We start from the raw sequence: 25,918 nt of genomic DNA, 5'->3' as shown, positions 1-25,918 counted from the left end.
ATATTCTAATCTTTTCTCTTATTATTATTATTATTATTATTATTATTATTATTATTATTATTCTACTTATATAACGATGATAGAATCTTATTTTAAAAAAATATTGTGTTGAGATATTAAGAGTCAGTAATCTACTCTCGTTTGTTTTGAGTTTAGAGGATTCTAAACTGGTTAACCAAATATCTTTTTATCTTTTTCATATCTATCTAAATTTACTTTCAAAATATCAAGGCTAAAAAAAATAAGACTAACTAATCGAGTTTGGAATTTAATATCAAACCAAACAAGGCCCTAAGATTTCTATTTACACTTAACTATATATATCTCGGACTAATATATTGGATCGAAAAATTAAGATAAAATTAAGATTCGTATCCTGAGTTAGATACATAACAAATTCAATATCAAATAATTTGGATCCAATAATACCCATACGAATATATATTTTTGTGAAGGCGAGATCATCCATTCATTAAAATATGTACTTAACTATTCCGGCCGTGGATCAATCTAATTCATATATTGATAAACTCGAGAGGCTAAATGGCTAAGTCATCATGATTGAGATGCAATCACCGGAGACATTGACTTTCTTGAATCGGAGCTTCGTTGTAACTCTTTTTTTCCCATGCAACCCTCCACAAACGCTGTCGCAAAAGTCCAAACTTCCAAAGGGATAGAGCGATGTATCACTGGGCCGTAGCTACTGGTCACGAATGAGCAAAATTGAACCTTTAGGAGAAGGTGCTTGATACTTGATAGACTCCTCTTCGGCGGAGTAGGTGCGGCAAGAAGCACTGTCCACCGCGGGAAGACGGCGGTTGGTGGCGGCTTGAACTGGAACTGCCCCCAACCAGGCGGCGTCAAACAAGAGTTGTAACCCTAGGGGTCACGCTAGGAGGCGAGGACAGTGGAGGAAGGCGGGAGCGAAGTGTGTACTCATTTCGTGTTATCCGCTTCCAATCTTAGCGTTTCGGCTTCGTGGTCCGCCAATGGGATTTAGCCTCCCAGCAGCGGTATGTATGAATTCATCTCTTCTCCCTTTCCACTCCCATTTTCCCGATTAAAGGTTGAAGCTTTTGGTTTATTAGTATAGGATTTCTTGTTCTTTTCACTTTTCTTAATCACTGGCTGTGGGTTTGCAATGTTATAATGCTTGTTGTTTTTCAGTTCTATGAAATAGGTTAGTGGAGATGTCCAAAGAGGTTGTGAAAGATCTGCAGACCGCAGCCAGTGTGGTTTAAGATAATTTGTATTGAAGGAGCTTCTATTTGTAGAAAGAGTTGCCAATGCTTTGGAGCTTTAGCATGATTGAGCACTTGAAATGAATATCTTTTAGTTGGGATTTTCTAACACGGATATAAAATAAGAACCTATAGATTATGCTTGATTGAGTTGATTCCACTTGGAGTTCCGCATATGTAAATCGTGATTCAAATGGTTGATTTGCAGAAAATATAAAGGTGGATTGCCATATCAATTATATCCATTCTAGAATCAAGATTAGGTCAGGCCTGATCCAGCAGGATTTAGAACTGATATGTCTAGCGTAAGAATCTGTGTGTCAGACATCTTGTTTGAAACCATTGTATAGCATCTTTGCTACTGTGGAAAAACCAAATTAGAGTTTATTATTTAGACCCTACCACTGTGAGTCCTAGACAAAAGTTCAAACTTTTGGAGGTACATTTTCATACAGTATCTCTTATGGCAATTCATGTACCACAATGTGGTGCTCAGTGAGATATATAAGGATTTGGCTATCTTTGATTGCAAAACACATGAATCACCATGATGTATGGTCATATAGCGTCTCGTATTGCTGGATCAGTCTTCTTATTAATTTTTAAGGATGTTTTGCTGAGTTTGCAAATCCTAAGCCATAAAGAAATAGGAAGAATGACATGGGGCCAAGTTGATATCAAAATTAAGATTTATCTCCTATGGGGAGATTGTTATTATGTTTTATATTTATTCTATTAGGAAATTAAGACCAATTTCGCATTCCAATAACAAGAATTTAATGATTAAAGAAAGAGGAAAAGGAAATAAACAAAAGAGGAATGACAAGAGATAGATATAGAAAATAGAGGAACCATGTATTGAAACGAGTCCTCTTTTGTTCTTGTCCTTTAAACCTAGGAACTCTATAACCATACACAAAAATCTTTCTTAGGCTAGACCTTGAATTACCATCTCTAATATAAAGAATGAAAGGAAAGAGAAGGAAGCCAGTATTTCCCTTGAGGTGTCTATTGATTCCACTGTTTTTGTTTGGTTTGCCCCCTTCATACTTCATAGTTTAGATGTGGTGTGGACTGACTCCATTATTTTTTCTAGAAGGGTTGTAATTATAAACTCAAACAGAATATTTCCTAATGGCTGCACTGTGATTGAACTCGCTACATTTTAAAGCTAACTAAAGGATCAGCAGATCACTATGCTCTTTTGAGGTTTTGGTCTTGAAAGTATATAGGAGATGCCTGTTTTTGCCAAATAAACACTCGTTGCACATTTCGCTTGTCCATTCTCTGTGTCATGCATCATCTTTCTTTCTAATAGGCAGTTAAAACCTTGTACTTTCATCGTTCCAATCCTTACTGTCTTTAAATATGTAGAAGATAGTCCCTAGTGTTGCTCTGTCTTGTTGATCTTTCTCAGTACGAGGAAGCCATCTTCATTTGTTTTTTTCCCTTTATGAATATTATAAGATTAGCTTTATTCTTCGCAACAGTATCTCTTTTTACTTCTCCCATTGCAATTCAGGAGAATTTTTTGTTTGATTTTGCCAGAACAATTTAGCACTCAATTAACATCTTACATCATATAATTCAACAATTAATTGTCAAAATCTTTGAAGTTGGCACTCTGCATGAAATATGGTTTTCTTCCCTTCTATGTTACTTGACACATGCCAAACTTTATATCATGCAAAGGACAAAAGAAAAGTCAGTTTGAATGTTGTCAAGTAAAAGTTTCAACTAAATTGCTGGAATGTTGGAGAGTGAAATACTGATCATCAAATGTTGTTCCTTTTCTTTTTCCCCTTATCACCCTATGGACCTTTTACATAGGATTGCTGTCCCTTCACTTTTAGGGTTTAAATGACTAGTCTAATTGTATAACATTTTTAAATTTTGGATGAAATATTGATCTTGACTTTCCTAATAGTAGTTTCTTTTGAAGTAAACATTCTTCATATCTTTGCTGAACCTTTAAGTTGTAGGCATGCATACAAAATTTGAGATGGGGCATTCATGTTAGAAGAACCCGTTCTAAGAAGGACTATCATGAAGCATGTGAGATTGGTGATGTTATCTGCCTGGCTTCCAAGAGGCGTGGTTTCGGGACTGAACCTGCTAAGAATGATAAGGTAAGCTACCTGCTAAGCATGTGAGATTGGTGATGTTTTCTATTTTCCTTTTCTCTTGATATTATTCCCATGTGTTAATTTTGCAGGTAATTCTACTTATTGCATTGGCCTTCTCTCATGAACTCTTTCAAAACTATTCCTATTATAAGCAAGGAGCTCATGACTTGTTTCCAACTTTTTGGGTCATTTTCAACCAAGGTTTTAATCCTACTGGGATTATGAAATTTAGAAACTGCCAAGATATCTGTTGTATTAAGAGGATTCTATAGCTTATGTACGGTTATTTCTTCATCTTCAATTGTTGTTATTCTTCTTCTCTTTTTTAGTTGTACTTGGTATAGAATGGTGATCCTCAGTAATACTTTATGAGTTTATGTTACACGCTCTCTTCCTTGTTTACTGATTTCTTATGGAAGCTTGCTAAAGAACAGTAGATATTTTTATTCCTTGAATTGATTTCTATTAGCCAGTATAACATAGTTTGTTTATGAAAGAAAAACCCTCTTTTTAAATATCTCAAAACTTATTTCCATTTTGTTATACAGTTACAGCCATATTCAGTATAATATAATGTATGAGTGACATCCTAAACTACATGGTCAATTATGAGAAATGTTTGTTTTTTTTCACATTTATTACTATACTTTGTTGTTATTTCATATCTTTTTCTTCTTAGAATAAAAGCATGAAGAGACCAAAAGATAACACACGTATAGCATTGGAACCAAGGTAAATTATCTTTTCTTTGTAGATGTTTTAAACTTCTTTTTGAACCAGTCATTTGTTTAACATTTTGTCTTGCTTGTTCTAGTACCATATTTCATTCTTACACACCTCTGGAAGTACTAATTTTTTGCATTCGCTGACCCTGTAACCTTTGCTCTTTGTATTTAAAGTTTTAATTTTTAACCATATAGTTGCATGTAATATAAATTTTATAAGCATTTGATTCTTAGTGCGTAATAAAGTAGTATTGTGATTAAGCACAATTTTGATCAATTGTCAATAAGCACATTTTTTCATAGTGCTGTTGGAGAATTGTCATCTTTGGTTGTCCATGGCTTTTGCAGAATTTCCAAGGCATGTTATTCTTAAGAGTTCAATTTTTGAAGTTCGAACATTCTTTAACAAAGGGAGGATGTAAGAACCTAGTATTGATCCTCATAGTTCGCATATGTAATTATACATTTTAAATAATATAAGTACTTTTGTCTGTTATAATCAATTTTTAACTATGCTTGATTATTCAAGGTTAATCTGTTGAAAATTTGATCATATGATCAAGTCCAAAGTTTTGATGTTGGGTGTTATTGTTTATATGTTTGCAAGTAGTGTAACTAGAGCTTGTACTTTGTGTCCTAAATAGAGCCTTACTTAGAAAATTTGTCTTTAATTGGATGGAGTTAATGCCACTTGTTTAGAATTTTGTAACACTCACTTGATTGTAATTCTTTTATACTCCAACACCCCCCTACATTTTCGGGCTCAAGATATTTTAATAGGCCCAAAAAGTGGATTTGAATTAAATGGGTGGAGATTTATAGTTTAAACGGCAAATAGGCCTGGTATGATTCCAATCTGGACTTCCTTCTCTAATACCATGCTATTTTAGAGTTGAGACATCAATTACATTATTTTCTAACGGCTCTGTAAGTTCACCAGGTCTTCTACCTTTCAAATTGTCTTAATAGGTCTTATATCTTTCGAAATGTCTTATCAAGCAACAATGATCGTGCCACAGGCACAGCACGTGCCGTAAGAGGAGGAGAGAAAATAGTAAAGAATACTCACTTTCGCCATCGCAGTCGCTGTCACCTTTGCAGTTGTCGTTGCCATCGCTCGCTGATCGGCGACGGGTAGCTTGACAATGAGGTCGATGGTGAGCGGCGAAGTTATTAGGAAGGGTGCCATGCGACACCCCTCATGCCACGTGCCGGTATGTTGCCGGCACGGCAAGTGCCAACTGGCACGACCGTTCATATTATCAGGTCTTATACCTTTTAAATGTCTTAAGAAACACATTGAATGACCCATAAAGTTTAATTTTGTTGTAGCATCATATACAACTTTCAGTAGGAATTATGTGGCAATAGCTAAGGCAACAAAATCATTATGTCCTCTTCTTTTAGTGGTGAGTGAAAATATCAACGTCATTGCAGTATTGCACAACTTCATATATGCACATAATCTGCTTTTAACTGCTAGCTGAACTTGTGATATTGGTACAGTTGAACACAATAAAATTTGATTATCTATACACCTTTGATTCAAATGGAGATTTGACTTGAAGTTCAGAACAAATATAAGAGCTTGTTAGACATAGGTTAGTGAACATACTCATGTTAGTACTTGATAAGTCCTGTTATCTTTTGTATACACAGATGTTTGATGCTTGAAACCTCAATTTTATCATATTACTCGTTGACTCATTGAAATCTTTAGTCATTTCTTAGTCAGCATGGCAGACTTTTTGTCTCATTCATTTATTTCTGTGATTGGCAAAATTTCTGGTGCAGCAGAATAATTTCTGGAGAGCCGAAGACTAGGAATCAAAGTAAGTTCTTTGTATGCTTGCAATAGTACATGAATTTTTATATCTTTCTCTCTTTTTTTAGGTAAGTCTGTGTGCTTTCTTATATTATGACAATTGGATTGGTTTAGCTTTAAAAATACCTTCCAGGCTTCTACTGTGCTTGCTATTATCATTTTCGTTTAACTGAAGGATACTGTCAGTTGTTATCTTAGGAGACATTAAATAAGGGTTAGTTATATTATGACCCTCTCAATTATCACTTGGTATTACTTTTACCCCTTCAAGAAAAATCCCAGAAAGTGGATCTACACCTCTGAATTACCTATAAGGGTATCATTTTTACCCTCTCAAGAGAAAAAGTGGACCTGCACCTCTGAATTACCTAAGTGTATCAGTATCACTTTTACCCTCTCAAGAAAAAAATGGATCTACAACTCTGAATTATCTAAGTGTATCACTAAGACTCAGTCAGTATTTAGATAGAAATTTTATTAGAAATAATCTTAAAATATTGACTATTTAAATAGATGGACAAAATGCCCTCACCTTTTGCTTCCATTTTATTTTTACTTCTCTTATTTCCTTCTTCCTTCCCTCACCTTCTTCCTTACATCATCTCTTTTTTTAATTAGAGAGGAGAGTTGGGGAATGAGATGTGGGATAATGGATATGACAGAAGGATATGGAAGGAGGATGAGGTGATTGACATGGGTACCATGAAAAGTATTAAGAGAATAGGAAGGGAATGAGAAGAAGGAATGAGTGAAAAAGAGTATTTTATATATTTTTACTTCAACTATGCCCAACTTCTCTCCATTATTAAATCATTTTTAAATAGGGGTAGAATTGTAATTTGTCATTTTGTTAAAGGCATTCCGGGGGTTTGTAGGATTCTAATACTTTTCTGCCCACTTTTCTTCTTTAGGGGGTAAAAATGATACCAAGCGATAGTTTGAGAGGGTTAAGATATAATTAACCCTTAAGATAATTATTAATTATACTAGTAGGACTATGTTAGTATAACCTCTTATGGATGTCAAACTGGTTGTCCTCTGGTTGTCTTCTGAAATCTGAATCAGGCCCAATTGTCCTTTTATCTTCAGAACGTGAAGTATTAACTATTGATGGGGCTTACTTTCTGCTGCCAACACTTTTGGTGTTCCCTGTGGCCAGTGTTAGTTTTCCTAATTTTTTGAGATTTCTGTAATTTTGTATGCTTAAGTCTTAAGATCTTTAATTATGAGTTCAAAATTGGGTTGAGGCATGACAAATGGAGGGTGGGAAGTGCAGCTGTTATTGTAATCCATGGGATGTAGAGGGGGCTCTCCATATGCAGACTTGATAATCATATAACAATCTCTTGAACAACGATCTTAAATTTTCTGAATGTTACACTGACTTTGCCTAACATAATAGTCATATAACAGGCCTTTTATTGATGGAAGTTTGCATTATGTAGCACATTAGCTTTTGATTTCTACAGGATCCATTCTGTTAATTAAGTTGGACTTTGCGACCTGCCAATACATGATTCCACCTAACATTTTCTAAGCAACTCATTTCAAATTGAGTCATGGACAGACGAATTAGGAAAGTGAAGGTTCTTTTTCAAGCCTTTTTTTTCTGAATAATTTTGATAGCTACTGGTATCATGACATGGCAAGATATGACAATCTTCCATTTCTTTCTTTGACCTGTAAAGATTTTAAAAGAACATAAGACCTTGGAATATGAGAATTTTCGTTTCTTAAGTACCACATGGCCTACAATAAAGTAGGCATCTAGATGAAATCGTAAAAATATGCTTATCACTATATTCCTTAACCTGGATGGTTCTTTTGTGGTTGCATTTTTAAATACATCTCTGCGACTTTAACAGGTTATATATTCAGTTTTGGGTTATGAACATGCAAATTGCATTTATTTTATTTCAAGTACTTTGCCTTGTGGTTATGGAAAGTGAAGTGCTCAAGACACTTTTGAAATATTGATATTTGGAAGGTGGAAGCTAGGGCATCCTTTATCCAACTAATATTGTAGCTTGAACTTCTTAATCGTTTTGCTCTTCACTTGCAATTTTACCTAATGTATAATAAGATATTGGGTATTTTGTGTTTTGTTTGATTCACATCTATTATCTTATTCTATCTTATATTGGCTTCCTACTTGTAGAGATACCGGAACTAAATACTGGTGGTGGTAAAAAATCAAGCAATGTCGTCTTAGATCAGCAATTTCTAGAGAAGGTGGAAGCAGTTAGAAGGTACAAGACTACAAGTATATGCATGGCCTTTTTTTTTTTTCAAAATTTTGAAGATATAAATACATGTCTATACAATCCTAACTTCTTGACGTAAGGGAAGTTTGCAAGTAACCCCATATGTTACTGCTTTATTGTAGTTGAAACTCTGTAATTTTATATTACAGTATTGTCAAAAAGCACCCTATATTTTTCGAAAGGTGATGTAGAGAGGAATCTCTAGATTGTAGGATTAGAATGTAGTTAAATTGCTAGAACAAAGATAATAACACAAAAACAAATAAACTGAACTATTGAAATGCAAAACTAATGTTTCTTCCTTTGGAATAAAACCAGAGGAAAACTGATGTGAAACTCACATTGGAGATTCTAGGAATAATGATGATTAGAAAGAGAAAATAAATGGGTTTCACATCTCCTTTATCAACTAGGGTTTTAGACCCAAAACTCACATTGGAGATAAATCTTAAAAATCTTCATTTCTTCATTAATCCTGATCGAGTAAAAAATTGGCGTGCGCGCGCACACACACACACACACATATATATACTTTACAAATGACAGTAAGCAAATAATATCTTAAACAAAAATAAAGATAACCCTAAACACCATAAATAACAAATATATAATAAAAATAATTGACTTAAAGTTGATTTTTTTGATGGAAGAATTGCGTTGATACATGTGCCCATATAATATGTCGCTGATGTTTGCATCATTCTCCCCGAGTGGGAGAGAACTTGACTCTGTCGAGTGTTCCTTGCAGTATTCATATTGCTTCAGTCCTATAGTTTTCTAACACTCTAAGTCACTTCAATCAAGCTAATATTATCAGATTCAGGGATATGTTTCACATCTCCACCCTTAAGATAGGGTTTCACACCCAAGTTTTTTTGATGATTAGACTTGTCCTTAGTGACATTGAGTAGTGGATTGAGATTTTCCTCGTACTACTCTAGTCCATTGGGTTCTTACTGTTCCAAGTCACTTTAGTCAAACCAAGTATTATCATGCTTAGGGATATATTTCATACCTTCACTCTCAAGCTAGGGTTTTACACTTAAATCTTTCTGATGTCAAGACTTGTCCTTATTTTTAAAAATGATACCAATCATGAGGATGAGAGAAGAAGTCGTGGACGCAGCAGCGATGGATGAGGGTTGGCGGCTACAAGCAGACGATAATAGGCGGTGGAAAAGATAAGTCACTAGAATTTGAAATTCAAAAATTCAAAAAGTTGAAATTCACAAAATTTAAAATTTTGAAATTCTTTGAAATTCGATTTTCTTTTTCTTTTTCTTTGCTCGCCTATAGTAGAGAAGAAGGTTGATTTATATGATGATGAACTATTGGATGATACATGAATACTCCACGTCCGGTGACCGTTGGATCTTGCTTCGCAATGATGATCGATTTTTTCTCGTTCCTCCACAAGGTGATCTCCTCATGTGAGAGGAAGGAGACTAGAATGGGGAAGAGATGTTTGACAAGTTTGGAGGAGGGCGGGGGCGTATATACTGAGGTTTGAAAAATCGGTACCGGGATTAGGATCGGCCTTTCGGAAAGCGATACGTATTGGCTGGATTGGCCATATTGGTTGCTTGGACTAGATCTAACTTTTTAATTACGTAAACTTTTAAGTATTATTTAAAAATATAGGAAAACTTCTAAAAATTTAGAAAAATTATAACAAATAAGAAAATAAAGAAAGAAAAACTATGGTGCAACGAAGAAGAAAATAGAAGAAAAAGCTATGGTGCAATGAAGAAGAAGAAGAAAAGAGAAGAAAAAGGGAGAGTGGAAGAAATAATGACTATATAGTAAGGAGCTAGATCTCCCTGTAAGAGAAATAATGACTATATAGTAAGGAGAGAAAAAGATAAAAAAAGAGTCAGAGAGAGAGGGAGCGAGAAGAAAGAGCGAAAGAGAGAAAAAGAGAGGGAAAAAGAGAAAGAAAGAGAGAGTTGGATTGAGCCTGGATCTGTCGATTCTGCGAACTATGGTATGTAGACATGGTGGTGAGATGACAGGGAAGTGATAAGAAAATGGACAAGAGGGGATGGGGGTTGATTGGCATCGTTACGAACTAACGACATGCGTGAATAGAATATTTATGAGCAATGTGCCAAGGAAGTTGGGAGGATAAATTGAATGGATAAATATTGTCTGTACCTAAAAATAGGGTTACCATCTCATCTAACTGTCTAACTGTTTTACTCGAGAGAAAAAACCTTTTATTTCTTTATTGATCCCGATTAAGTAAAGATTTGGCTTATATATAGACCTTACAAATGACTATAACAAATAAAACAATTGTAAAAAAGAAAATATAACCTTGGACACTAAATAGCAAATGTATAATAAAAATAATTAATTTAAGACTAATTTTCTGAAGGATGAATTGTGTTGATACATGTCCCTATGTAATATGTCACTGATGTCCGCATCAAAAATTAATCTATAGCACTTCAAAATTTTGTTCCAATAGTTTTGTCATTACAAAAAAGGTTGAGTCTTTAGTTTCTACATTAGCAATAAGGAGTTATTAGATATTACAATTTGGAAGCAATTTATTCATGAATTAAGTGTGAAAACATGGATGACTGTGCTGATCGGCACGGGGCATGTCGGCACATGGCACGATGGGTGCCGCATGGCACCCCTCCTAATAGCTTCACTGCTCACCATTGACCTCGTCGTTAAGCTTGCCGCCGCCGATCCAGATCTGGATCCGCAACTTAAGTTTTTAATCTCTCTCTCTCTCTCTCTCTTGTTCTTGACCTTTCTTCCTCCCTCAAGCTGGGGCACCCAACGGTGGTGCGAGCTTGGGCGACGGCGATGGTGAAGATGAGTAGTCCCTTACCTTTTTCTCTCCCCCTCTTATGGTATGGCCGGTAAGTGCTATGTGCTATGCCGTCTGGTGGTTAGCACGGTTTGTGCCACAGGCCCCTGTGGCACAGCTATTGTTGTGCGAAAGGAAACAATAACTTCTATTTGATCACCAGGTGAAAAGTTATGTCCGAGTTGTAGTCAGCTATTTAAAATACTTCTTTGTAGACGCACTATATGGAAGGAACAATTACAGCTTGACTTCATTCAGTTCATTAATTTAAGCAGACTAATGAACTAGAAGTCCTTTCTTCTTTCTAGTAGTTGCTGTCTAGTAATTTTTTTTATCAGCTGTGGGAAACAAATTCCAATCAGAATAAATCATGAGAGTCAAATAAATCATCCTAGCTCATTTTTTCTTTCTTCTCTCATTGTCAATACATTCTTTTCGTAATCAGCCTACCAAAAATTTAAGTGTCATCTAATATTATGCGTGCTGGGCAGCATATTTCTTTGGGGATGCTTGCTGACATGGGAATACGAACGAGAGAGAGGAGGGATGACTGCGGTTAGATATCACATTTTGCAAGGAGAAAGAGAAGCAGTAGGATCAACTTTCAAGTTGGGTCTAGGGCCTCTAGGCCTGTCCCTAGATTGACCATCAGCCTCAAAAATGTAACTCAATTCCTGAGTCTAAATTGAAGCACCTTCTTTCTCCCTTTTCCCATGAAACATGAAATCTAGTGCTTGCAGATGCTTCCTCATCTTCTTCTTTGTATTGGCCATGCAGCCTGACATGTCTTGTTTGGGAAAGATTGTGGCACACCCTCCTGCTGCAATCTTTAAAACATTGGTTCCTAGTCTTTTTCATATGAAATGTAAATGAGTTGGAAACAAAAATGTTTGTGTGTCAAGATATTGATGTCTTATATCTTTTCTCTGAGAAAATAATTGGTGATTTGAACACATCAATAATTTGGAAAAAGATTCACGTAAATTAGAAACCACTATCACTCATCAAAGAAGAAGAAAGCTTTAATTTTTAAGTCAAATAGTTATTTGCTGGACATCGTGTCACTGGAGCTGTCCAAATTGGTGAACTTACATGTGGATGACATTTAAATTAACAATATGAAAACAGGACATAAGGGTACAAGATATAGCTCATATTATAAGCTCATGAATTATCATTGAAGAAAATTGAAAGTATAATACATGTGAAAATTTGTTCGTTCAACAATTCAAGGCTGTTAAACTCACTTTCTGACAATATGAGTGATGTTTGGTTATCAAGGCAAGAGACCATTGCAATGTTTTCTACTCATGATAGTCCTAGTATAACTATAACAAGCATTTAGATATCTTTCTATAAGCCTACTATCATACTGAGCAATATTTTCATAGTTAGCAAGTTACTGTAAGTATCAAGGAAAGTTTCCTTGAATATTTCTTTGCTGAGTCATTATGCCTGCCCCCCCCCCCCAAAAAAAAAACTATAAACAAGTACTCTTAATAGATGTTGATAGATGGAAATTTATATTAAATTATTGATTATGATGTGATCTTTATATCTTTGACAAGCGATCTAGTTAACCGTTGGGTGTTGAGCTTGGTTGTAAGCACCTTCATACTCTTCCCCATGAGATTTGAAATTTTGTATAGTACTTTTCCTGAGTTCCTTGATCCTTTTTGGCCATAAAATTTCAGCTTTAAATAACAATATTTCACATCTGATCTGGCATCCTTTCATATGAGCTATACTTTAATCATGGCACATTAATTTAATTTGTTTTAAGTATTCTGTAAATGTATCTGCATTTTGGTATTATATTATGATCCAATTTTCAATTGTATATATAGGTCTGCTCTTGAGCAAAAAAAAGCTGATGCTACCAAAATTTATCAAGCTATAGATTACGATGCACCAATTGAATCAAGACAAAGTACAATTGGATTTGGTACCAAGGTCAGTGCTTCTTATCAGATACTCTTAATTGCATATAACTGAGATTGATAAATATTCAGGCTATTAGAACTCTGCACTGATGCAAGACAGGTGGGAGTTGGCATAGCTGTTCTTGTTTTTGGTTTAGTGTTTGCTCTCGGGGACTTTCTCCCTTATGGAAGGTAACAATATATTCTATTTTAGAGGCACTTTTTTCTTGATTAAAATGTTCACTATAATTTGTGAGAAGTGGAATTTACTCTGTTTCATGTTCTCAAAAAGAGGTACTTGTATATAAATCACATTCACTTATTGCTAGTTATGGTTCTAGCTCTTCTGCATGATCATTGCTACTTTTTTGTGCATCCTCATGACCCTTTCTTAGTTGTATTGCTTCATTTGCCAATATATAACTGTTACTTGAATTCACAATTAGGGGTGTAAATAAGCCGAGCTTGAGCAAGCTAAGCCCAGCTCATCTTGGCTCGATAGCATTATATTCTCAGCTCGAGCTTGACACGAGCTAGATAAGTCTAGCTCAGCTCGGTTTATGTCCAGCTCGATAAAGGTCGAGCTCAACTCGATAGCTCGATAAGTCATGGGCTTGATTGAGTTAGGCTCCTCCATGTACACAATCACGTCATGGCATTCGTCGCCGATTGCATTTGGAGCTTGCTGAAGCCCATGGCCCAAAACATGTTGGCCAAAGTCCAGGAAGCGACATGTAAGAAGGTGACATCGTGCATCTTCTTGGAGGAGAACCACAAGACCTAATCGAGAAAGAGAATGATCTCAATTAGAATGTGAGCTTGCAAAAGAGGAGATCATACTAGAAACTATGGACTCTCACCTTAGTTCTGCTACCATGATCGAAATAATTGTGATCCACAACTGATGTTGGTAGACCAACCAAACAATCCTGAGGTCTCAGAGAATACGTTTCTTTGCCTCTCTCTGGTAAGGAACTCAGCTACTATCTTAGAGAAGTCAGAGTCCTTGACATTTATTTGTCTTCATCCTTTTGTAATTTCTGAAAATTTGAAGGAAGAAATTGTAATTGACAATATAAAGGAGGAGGAGAAGGTAGAAGATAGGGGCAAAGAAGATGTAGTAGAGAACACTACAGAAAAATGAAGCCAAAGAGATCCAAGACAATTTCACTACCGTGCACATTGAATATGATCACCTACCCTGGTACTTTTTCAGCCTTGGTCATAACACTCTCAAGCAATTTCCTGTCAACAAGCACGTCTCTGATAAGCTTGATGAGGGCAAAAAGCTAATCGAGAGAAAGAACTGCTTCACCACCTTACCCACAAGCCATGTGTCACCCTCGTGGAGCCCTTGGACGTGAGGCAACACCTGGTACGTCAGAAGGCAAGATAATGATGGTGATGGCAATGGCAGTGAGGGGATTTGGGGGCAAGTCCGCGAGAATGAGAGTGGCGAGATGGGTTTTTGGAGTGCGACAAGTTTAGGGTTTTAGAAATTAGTTGGATCTAAGATTAGATCCAATGGCTCTTAATAACTCAAACTATATATATATATTAAAGCTAAGCGAGCCTAATCGAGCTGAAACTGAGCGAGCCAGTGCTGGCTCGGCTCGATAATTCTTTGGAGCCTGAAATCTTAGCTCGTCTCATCTCATTTAGAGCTCAAGCTGGGCTCTTAACTAGCCGAGCCCGCGAGCCTCATGAGCCCACGGGCTTTTTTGACAGCCCTATTCACAATATAGCCCTTTACTATTATTTTCACTCTTTTTGTAATTTTTTCACTATTTATTCCATATTGCTCTTATGTAGTAGTCCATCTGTCCATGTCAGCAATCATCATGCATTTCTTTTGTTAAATGCTTAATATTTTATACATCTATTAGACTATTAGTCTATTACCATTGAAGCACTTTTATGAAAAGCAAGCTAATTATTTTGCCATTTAAATGCTGTACCTTTGATTTTGTTGATATTGCTGATTTCTACCAAGGAAAAGGTGCGGAATATCCTTTGCAGAAAATAATGTTTGAATCTGTTAAATTCAGATGGAGGTATTCAGCTAGGTTGTCAAATATATAGTCTAATTGCACCTATATTGATCCATGCTGCTACACTGGACTCTGGAGCTGTTAACTTTCTGAGCAACAATTAGAGGATTGTACTATGGTTTACTGTAGTATTGCTTATCATGAATCCTGTTGTTTTATTGTCCCTTGACATGAGAAGGATGATATAGATCTTTTGCATAGTATGGAGCAGTTCTCGTAGAACCTTATAGGTTTATTGATATCAGGATGTAACTAATTTGATGTTTTAATTCTTCCTAATTTCTAATTTCTAATTTCCTGCTATCCATATTTTCTTAAACATTCTATTAGCTTTAGTTTCTTAGGTTATAAGATGATCACATACGAATTCCCCTAATGATTATGCAAGTTGCAAAATTATCAATACCATTTTTCGTTCTTATAAGTGTCCTTGGAACTGTAATTATCAACCTTTTGGAAGTTCCATTCCTTACTATATTCCATATTTTGTCAAAATATGGAAACAACTTATTTATTCACCTTGTTGGTGACAGTGTTGGCCCTACCAAGGATGCTACTGTGGTTGAGAGAAAACTTACTGATAAGGAGAAGGAAAGCTTTCAGGTATAAATGATAAAATATTTTAGCTTATTGGATTTTGTCAATATTGTTTGTTCTTTATATAATGCTCTTATAGCAATAAGTTAAAAAGAATTAGATCATCTTTAGTACAAGAATAAAACAGAAGAATCTCTTCTTAACCAAAAGAAAGTTTCATAGGTAAAACTTGAGAAACTTGAGAGTATACCACTTGAAATGAACTTGTGAAGTTCTCTGGCTGATATAGCTTCATCGTGTGATCACGAACATCCTTCATTCTGCTTCTTGCGTCTGTCTTGGCCAGATGTTACCATATTTTGAAGTAAATCGAGAAAAATGTGGCAGCTCTTATATCAATTATTGCAGGTGGAATGATTAATTTAAGTTAATCTAAAAGTGAAAGTGGAGTTGTTTAAGACTATAATGGTACATCCATTATTAGTCTACTCTTCACTATCCAAAAAGTAACTGGTGATTGATCCAGCCTTATGCATTTTCAACAATTTTCTTCATAAGCCTTACAAGTTAGAATCTTTGATTTCTTGGAAACACTTTTAACTACCTATGTCCTACATCATACCAAGATGAATTTGGATTATCATTGTTAATACATGGTTTGAAAGATTCATTGTTAAAAAAGAAAGGTCATGGCAGCTGCTATGGTGGAATTGCCTTCCCAGTGCTGCGCTGTTGACATGGTGATGGATAATGACAGATTAAAACCTAGTAGATTAGAACACGGGGTCTGCCATAGCAGCCTATGATGGATTTGGCAGCCGCCATGGGTTATGGTCATATCAACTCCTCAATGGCAGGTTGTAGCCCATTATGCCTTATTCGAGCTTATTAATCAATATACATAAATACATAGCCTATATTCTGTTTTTCAATTGAAGACTAATGCAAAGGGTCATCATATATCTCTTCTCACTGTTTCCTAAGCAAGTTGGAGAAATTTATACTTGTGGACAGATTTTTAATTTAGTTCTCCATAATGTTATTTGCCAAATTGAGATGAATTTTTTGAACTTACCAACTACTCTAATAGTTTAAGTTGTTAGAGTGCAATGGTTTTTATATTTTATATTCTAATACTTCATCACTTATAGACTTGAGGCATTTTGAGAGACCTAAGAAGTGAACTTTGACTTAAATAAGTGAAAGTTTAATATTTTAAATAACAAATGTAGGATTCAAACTTAAGAGCTCTGCTCTGATACCATATTAATGCACTAGCTACCTTAAAAGCTTAAATTGTTAGGGGCTATTTGATTAAGTAGAATAAGTAAGTTATTCTAGATTAGACTTCCCTTTATTTCAAAAAATTCATGCCAAATGGCGGATAATGTTTTGGAATAGAAAAATGGAATTAACCCTCTCATTCTAAATATCTTTATCCTAGATTTTAATTGGGATAAATTTTTTGAAATATCTCACAGACTTTTTCGAAAATGCAAATGACCTTTTGCCCTCACTTATTTATGGCTATATATTGTTAGTTTAGACTCAGGTGGGATCTATGTAATGTGGCTATAATATACTTGGTAATATATTATAATGTGTTTATAGTGAATAATATTTTGATACAGAATGTCAATTTGTGATGCTATTTACATTGTAAATTACGATGAATTAAGTCAAATTATTTTTTAGCCAAAAATTGTAAAAATAACCATGGTATGATAATATAATAGTTGTAAATAAAATTACGATTTATATTTAATTTTAAACTTATTTCCTATTTTTCTCAAAAGAAAAGAAAATAAATAATAAATATCTATTTACATTAAACTAGGAAAAATGCAGCATAGTCAATTTGATCATTTTAATCTCTTATTCCAACTATTACATCCAAACACCATTTTATTCCATATTTTTGTTCCAACACTTCTCTCTTGTTTTGCAACCAAACACCCAATGAGAAATTAAAATTAAAATATCTAGAATAAATCCTTCTTTTATCCGAATTCTAATTTTTTCTTATCTTGCAACCAAAATGGGGCCTTAGAGAATGGTGGTTTATTTTATATTCTGACAAAATTATCATGAGCAACACTTTTCTAATTAATGTATTGGGAAGTGACATTCTTAGAACTCATTAAATGACTTTTGTGTTGTATACTTTTTATCAGAGGGCACTTGAAGATTACGAGGCAACACTTAGTAAGTCACCTAGAGATCCTACTGCTCTTGAAGTAAGTACTTCACTCTTATACATAGATGATACATGAAGCAAATCTATACTTCTTTTTACATAAATTCTGCTGTTTAGATCCATTCTATCTGTGAACTTCATGTAATCATGTATCTTTACAGACTTTCACACTTTGCTTCTGCAAAAGTTCACTATTTTCAAGATAAAATTTGAAAATTTTAATAAGTCAGTAGATACATCATGAATCAAACAAGAAGAAAGAGCAGATCATGTATCTTCCAATGCGTCATCACAGAGCGGACAACCCAGAGAACCGTTGAACCCTTTATGGTAGGAGATATTCCAAAGGCCCTCTGCCCAATCTAACCTGTTGATGACTGAGAAAAGAATGACTTTAAGGGAATGGGGAGAGAAGGCTCTGGTCTCAGTCATCCTCCTTACTAACTTTTTGAAGTTCTAAAAAGCATGCTAGATTATGTTCCATTGCCTCTTATCTCCTAAATATATCTAAACAGATGTCAACTTAAAAACAGCTATACTTTATGAGAAAAAAGTTTAAATCTAAAGTCTAATAATCATTTTGGGGCGTCGAGATGTTCTGGAATTTATGTTTTCAATTTCTAATTTTCTATATCTTTCATTTCGAAGCTTTGTGACTGGTTTACTTAGTGATAGGTTTCATTTTGAACCTTTGGGAAATGTCTAGAGAAATGAGTAAAATGATAGGTTTCACTGTGGAGAGTTATCTACATCTTATCCGAACTAATAGGCTAAATAGGGTAATACTCATCAGTCACCACATTTTGCATGCTGTCTCCTTAGGCTGATACACTTGGTGTCTTTCAACTATGCTATGTTTCTTTGTGGCCATTTGTGGTGCAATTATTATATAGACTTAGAGGGAGAAAACGTCTGCAATGATGGGTCAGATACGTGTAGCTTCTCTATGATAACTATAAAAATCTAAGCATATACCCTAGTATCTTTGTTAGAACTTCTCTTTATTCCTGGGTAAATGGCAGGGAGCAGCGGTCACATTGGCAGAATTAGGTGAATATGAAAAAGCATCGACATTTCTTGAGAAGTTAAATAAGGTATGGTTATTTAGTATCCTCTATTGTGCCTTCTTCAATTACACAGAGGTTCCTCAACAAGCATAATGCCTGACCTCATTTTCCTTATTAATTGAAAAATGTTATTTATGATGTTCAGGAAAGTCCTAACAATTTTGAGGCATATCGTTTGCTGGGAGAAGTTAAGTACGAGCTGAAGGATTACGAAGGGAGTGCTTCAGCGTACAGAAATTCTTTATCTGTTAGTATGAACAAAATTTTGATTCTGCAGTTAAAATTTCTTTGGCAATTATCAGGCAATTTCTCCTGTTGTCTGTAAAATAATTTATTTTTTAAGCATTTATTTTATTTCTTGCAGACTTACTATTTATATCCTTTTTCACTATTTTCTGACTAACCCTTTAACAGTTATCTGACAGTGTTGACCTTGAAGTTCTTCGAGGGCTTACTAATTCATTGCTTGCTGCTAAAAGACCTGATGAGGTTTGTTTTAAGCTGTTTAACTGTAGTTCACTATTCTTTTTATTGATGAAATTGTTGGCTTAAAATTTAAAAAAATTCATTTAATTCATAGGGAATAAAACATTAGCATAGGCAATGTAATGACAAAATTACTAAAGCTAATAGTTCTTGTGATAAGCAGTTCAATTTTTGTTCTAAATCCTCCTTACCCAAATTTTCTTCTTTACAATGAAACAAGTGACCATATAGACAATGTGTAAAAGAGTACTGTTTCTTGCATTTACTTCTCTAGTTTTTGGGTGATCTTTAATACTGAAGAAACACTAAGAGCATAATTTAGCTTTAAGACCAGAAATGAATGTGCTGGATTGTTATGAGTTTTAATTGGCATAAATGGATTTTATAATGTGAGAGATGTGATCAAATTTAGAAATTTTAATTGGAAAGATAACGTTTTGATTCAAACCCCTTATCTCTTAGGATGATAATAGGTCTATGCATAGGGATCTTAGTCCTCTTAGTAAGTTTAATTTCAGATTGGGGTATGGTTGCTTAGGTGAAGGTTGATTTTGTTTTCGTTGCCATTCTTCATAGTTATGCAAAGTGGTGCTATTGCTTGTGATCTAATATATGTATTTCTTCTTTGCAGATGGTCTAGCTTAATTGTATCATTAGTAACTCCTTTTTCTTTTCTTCTGTTATAATTTAATAACTGTTATTGCAAGATTTTCCCAAATGTGCTTTTGAAGGGTTTTCTTTTGCTCTTCTTATGAAAAGTGTGACACACATTCTCCAGAAGTTAACCTTTCACTGAAGTTAACATTTTCAAACCTAAGTTGCATTTAACTTTTTCAAACTGAAATCTCTTATTGTGAAAACCTCCTTTTTAAGATTCTAATTCGTTATCCTATGTCTTTGATTGTCTTGGACACTTCAAGACTTCATAAAGATTTTCATATTCACAGAACTTATCATCTCGTCACCTGCTACATAATTGAATTGATTCAAATGCCATGGTTCAAAACTTCAAATACTTATCTTGTTGAAACAAAATTCAAGATCAACTTCATAGTGTTCCTATCTATTCATGTTTACTTGGAAGAATCTCTCAAGTTTGTAAGGTTTGCGTAATTATTATCTATCAAATTAGGTCTGTAAAAAGACAATTTTCCCAAATCTGAAGCAATTATAGATATAAGCTACAACTTGTTGATTGTGGTACATAGTTATTTGTTAGTGTTGTGTAAGGCTTAGTACCAACTCTTTTACTATTAGCAACAGTGAGTACCACATGAATAGTTCTAGTGCTGGGGCTTTGGCTACATTTCTCATCTCTTTTCAATTCCCTGTCTTACATAAAGAACCCATGAGATAAGGACCAGACTTGAATTTTATACAGTACCAGATATGAAGAATAGTTAACCCCATGAGATCTCAGGCTTGGCTATGTTAAATTTGCTTTGATTATCATCTCATTTGCTTTAGTGATGGGTTAACCATCAATTAGGTTTCTAAACAGAGCTGCTTATGTGCTGTTATGATTCCTAAAATAACAGCTTTTCAAGCTTTTATAATGCTTACTGTGATTATTGGTGGTTCGCACAGGCAATTCAAGTCCTTCTGTCAACCCGGGAAAAATTGAATGAACAAAATCAAATGCCTCCAGATAATCTGGCGGATTCAAATGGTAATGATTTAAAGGAAAAGCAGAAAATTGACCCTATCCAAGTGAGTTCTTTATCCAACTATATTTACCTCTGTACAAATAGCTATTTTTTAGTTACTCACAAATTCTACGTTTATTAATAGTGAAAAATGTGAGCATGGACTACTGATACTCTCTCTGTTCACTCCCAGAAATCCATCTGTGGTTATCGTTGTCATGCACTGGTTTTTTATGTCTCATCTTATTATTTTGATTAACTTTTCACTATTAGATCCTATACAATATATATATTGTGTGTGCTTGTGCGTGCACGCTAAACCTAGGACCCATTGCATTCAAAATTGATTCTCCTTTTAGTAGAATTTCTGAAAACTTCAGGAAGCCTTGCCTCTAACTAAAATGTAATCCCACAAACTTGACAAATTATTTGCGAACTTAACAAATTCAACATTTAACACTTCCATTAAGATAATTAACTTTTCTCAAATATAATATAGACAATCAATAATAGCATGAGTTACTAACTTCTGATTTTTATCTTACCAGAATAATGTAAATTTCTCCCTTATTACTTGCCCTCCCACCCTCGGGCCTCGGCATTACCTATTGGCATGATAAATAGATGGACCTAATCAGGATGGTTTGTCCATGTAAAGAGGGCCACCATTGACCTTTATAAAATCTGGATGTGGTATTAAAAACACAATGGAGGAATGAAAATTTTAAAACTAGTGTTTCACTAGAGGGTTTCATAGAAGCCTTGATTGGTGTGTGTCAGAGACTCAGAAACTAACAAGGTTGTGTTGAATCCCTTGGTTGATTCTGTTTAGAGGTGAATTTTCAAAAAGTCCGTCTATAGGATTTACTGTTGGGGCAATTGATTTTTTTCATTCCATGATGTGTCCAATCAACGATAGTACCTCAAGGAAAAATTCTTTTTTTGAGGTAATATCCAAGAAGGTTCTAAAATCAATCAAAACCACTCTGCACATATCATAGTAGCTTTAGTGCATATTTTCGGAGATAGTGTGTGAATGCACATGGTTCTGGCCAGTGATAAGCAATTAAGCATACTCATTATGTATGGAGTTGCTTTCTGTCAAAGAATTCCTTTGTATATTTTGCAGTCTTATTGTATTGGCAGAATATCCGTAAACTCTAGAATCTTGCTTGTGGAGTGTATCACAAACTAATTAAAGTATATGCATTTTCTCTAGATGCGAGTCCGATCTTTGTTTTCCTGATGCATATATGCATTGCGTTCTACGTACAGGTTGAATTGCTTCTAGGAAAGGCCTATTCTGATTGGGGCCACATAAGTGATGCTGTTGCAGTTTATGATAAGCTTATTAATGAGCATCCAAATGATTTCCGTGGTTACTTGGCAAAGGTACTTGTCAATAGGTTACATTATGTCCTTTTGCTTATTTTCATTTGTTTCAACAGAAAGTTGGTTGCAGGAAAGAATTTTAACATATCGATGCTTGTTGAGAAAATGATGTGTAGTCACAGATATCTGCAATATTTATATGTAGAGTAGATAATGGGTATTAAATTATGCTGGAAAAGCTAAAGAATGACCATTCATTCTGTATCGTGAGATTTAAATTATTAAATTAGTGAATCAAATGTTTTGGAAAGCAGCTTGATTAGCCAATCCATTATTATCTCTCCTTTCCTCAAATTATCTGGAATGTAGTTTCTTCTACTTTTACTTACTGAATGGAGTGTAGGTTAGATGATATTTTGTGGAGCCGAAGGCTTATGGTCTGAGAGATTTCAATTGTAATTTGACAGGGAATCATACTGAAGGAAAATGGTAAAGTTGGAGATGCAGAAAGGATGTTTATTCAAGTAAGTAGTTTTTGTTTGCTTAGTTGTATAATAATTCTATTGTCTGGGCTAAAAGAAAGTCATCCTCATATTTAACTTTGGATAGAATCATAAAATACATAAAATGCATGCATAAAGGCTTAAAACACATCATATTGAAAGAAAAATGTAAAGTTGGAGCTGCAGGGAGGATATTAATGCAAGTAAGTTTTGTTATTTCATATTTGTACAGCCATTATCTTGGTAAAGAGAAAGTCATGCCCATATATTTAACTTTCAGTGAAATACATAAAATGTATATGTCATTGTACAACCTTATCATCAGGGTTTTCGGTTGCAGTTTCTTCTCTTACATGAACTAGTCAGTTACCATAATAACTTGAAGCATTCTAACTTTCTGAATATAAAATGTTTGTAAGGGCCTTTCTGAAATTTAAATGCTCTCATTTTCTTCGTGTACCGCTACTAGTTATTTGTAAACTAAATCTATACAACTTCAACTTAAGGAGAAAAGGATTGAAGTAGAATGGAAATTTTTATCATGTAAAAGTTTTAATAGTGGTGCACTTCAAGGTTCTTACTAGCCATCTTGGATGCTCCTTGTGATGCTTACTCTAGCACTCCTGAATTTGACACCCTATTTTCTTACTCTAGATTAGATGCGAAATTTTAAGAAGAAAAAAAAATTAGAAAAGCTACTCTAGATTTTCTTTTAACCGGAAACTAATTAGGGCTATTAAAACGCATTTTGGATTCTTGGAATATCATACACCATATTGGGCCTATAAATTGATAAATTTTTGTTTTCCTCACTTAAATCATTTGGACGACAAACAAATTGTAGTTAAGGGCACCGTACTAATCATACAAATGAAGTTCCAAGTATCCTGAATTTTGTGGCATCTAAAAAGTCTAAAACTAAGGGAATCCATGGCATGGGAATTTGCTCTTAAACCTGCCAATGCTTTACTTATATTTCTATAATGATAAGCTATAGCACTCCTGAATTTGATGGACTGGGTATAGACTAGATGCCAAGTTCTTCTAATTCATGGTTAGTCTTCTTCGACTTTTGAGTCGTGAACAGAATCAACTGCCAGGTGCAGGATCCAAGATCAACATAAACAAGATACTGCACATATGGAACACTTTTGACTGCCCATTGTTTCTTGTAATTAGCAGAATTTTTTTTCAATGTACCTCAATCCTAAATTAGCAAAACCTAGTTTTCCCTCTCAAGTGTTTTATGCTACTAGACTTAATGTCACTTATGTGTGTCGAGGTTCTTTTTACACAGAAATAACACATGAAAGTGGGGGAACTATTACCCAATACTAAATGACAAAGGACAGAAAGCTGAAAAATCATGAGGAAGACCATTTTCTTACCTCCTTGGCCTGCAATTTTTCAAATAAATTTGCAGATAATGACGAGAGTTGAGTACAATCTAATTTTACCTCCTAGATTTCCTATAGTAAATAGTAATACAGGTCAATATCATGAAATTACATCATTCTGGTGGTCGAAGTTAATAATCCCTGCTGTCCATTATATGTTCCTGATCATCCTTTCCATCATTATATTTGCGAATTTGGAAATTATCTGTAAAGTAGGCACTAAACTTATACTTCTAATATTTGATGATTGAGCCTCGATTAAGCATGAAGCTGACAACATCTAATCTAATCACACGGCAGATTTGTATATTATCATGTGTTCTCTGTAAGAATCTAGAGTGTGAATGTAGTGCATTTTTTTTATTAGAATGACTTTGCTCTATACATTTGATCTTCATTTCTCTCGTGTTTCCATGTAGGCAAAGTTCTTTGCACCCGATGCAGCTAAAGTGCTTGTTGATCGATACTCACAAAGATGATTGTTGAGAAATGAGAACTAGTGTTCTCAAAAAAATTAACAACAGGATGGCTTCCTAATATGAAAATGGAGACTTGCAATTGTATAGTAAACTGTGAGTAATTGTTCCATCACTCAAAAGGCTTTTATGATCCCTATTGATCAATTTCATACTGCTAAATCCTAATGTATATCTTGTGAATACAGTTTTCGATGTACTAAAGGATTGTAATTAACTTGTGGCTACCAGTGATCACTCTTATGAAGCTTCAGTTTATTCATCACTTGTAGCATGTCCATATCTTGGTGTTCTTGTATTTATTTCTACAGTATAGAGCATTATGGATATCTTGGATTGGAGCTTATCACACTTCCTGAATTCAATATGCCTCACCTGAACTTAATAAAGAAAGAGGACGAGGACAAAATTATTTAAAACTTACTTTTTTGGCCCTTCACGAGAGTAATTTGTCTATCTAAAAATAATATATTGTTTGCATGTTTGGCACATGAGTTTTAACTCATGGAGTGCTACCAGATGAGTTTAGTTGTAACTTTTTAATAATCTAGAAATGTATTTATATATTTTTATATTATAAGAGAGCAAAATGATATCGGATCAAAGTATAAGAGGGGAAAGTATATTAAGCCTAACTTATATTAGTATTAGCTATCTTCTTCTGGTATTAAAAATTAAAATATTTTTTTTAGAATTAGTTTTATTTCATAAGTGAACATAGCCTATAAGTTTCAGCGTCTTAATAGCCTACAAAATTGAAGTCTTTAAAGACGAGTTATTCTTTTCAATTTAATATTATAGTTTTTTTTATATAGTCGATGCATATTTTATTATAATAGATCGTACATAATTTATATATCAAATACACACTAATATTTATTAAAAAAATTAAATATAAATAAATTATAAAAGCTCCTTCAACAGCACTATATACACTTAAACATGCAAGCAAAAAGCCAAAACCTTGCTCTTTTTACCTCGTAAATCCACCCCCAGCTTAGAAGGAACACACCAAGACTTATCACCTCATTTCACATTTCACCAACATTATTACCCATCTCTTTATATGTACATACTAAACTTTAAGAAAAAAAAATACCAAAAACTGAGGACATATCTAAGCATGCCCTGATGTGATACATCCTTACTTTATCAAGTAAAAACATAAGTAATTAACATTTATCTTACAAATATAATATATATATATATATTAAAAATCATGTTATACTTGTGCTTCTTTTCTTCTTTCTTGGATAACTCGCAGGCTTCTTTAAATATGATCTTGCTCATGATAGT

The 25,918-nt window shown here is 34.3% G+C and overlaps 1 protein-coding gene across 2 annotated transcripts; it reads left to right on the top strand.

The window, feature by feature from the left end:
- The first annotated feature begins 549 nt into the window (after window positions 1-549).
- LOC140795593 (uncharacterized) lies at window positions 550-24,884 on the top strand. Of its 2 annotated transcripts, none has more exons than XM_073148263.1 (16): window positions 550-1,016; window positions 3,227-3,373; window positions 4,050-4,102; window positions 5,890-5,927; window positions 8,079-8,169; window positions 12,856-12,961; window positions 13,052-13,122; window positions 15,515-15,584; window positions 17,693-17,755; window positions 18,738-18,809; window positions 18,928-19,029; window positions 19,197-19,271; window positions 20,856-20,978; window positions 22,190-22,306; window positions 22,714-22,770; window positions 24,566-24,884. In XM_073148263.1, the coding sequence occupies exons 1-16, from the start codon at window positions 993-995 to the stop codon at window positions 24,623-24,625; spliced, it is 1,269 nt and encodes a 422-aa protein (XP_073004364.1). In that variant the 5' UTR covers window positions 550-992; the 3' UTR covers window positions 24,626-24,884. The 2 variants fall into 2 exon arrangements, with proteins under 2 accessions (XP_073004364.1, XP_073004365.1); XM_073148264.1 differs by having other exon boundaries at window positions 555-1,016; window positions 5,893-5,927.
- The last annotated feature ends 1,034 nt before the right edge of the window (window positions 24,885-25,918 follow it).

The sequence above is a fragment of the Typha latifolia genome, chromosome 9 (genome assembly GCF_019914945.1).
Source record: "Typha latifolia isolate L0001 chromosome 9, TyphaL0001v2, whole genome shotgun sequence".
Classification (NCBI taxonomy): Eukaryota; Viridiplantae; Streptophyta; class Magnoliopsida; order Poales; family Typhaceae; genus Typha; species Typha latifolia.
This window is presented reverse-complemented; position numbering and strand designations above follow the sequence as displayed.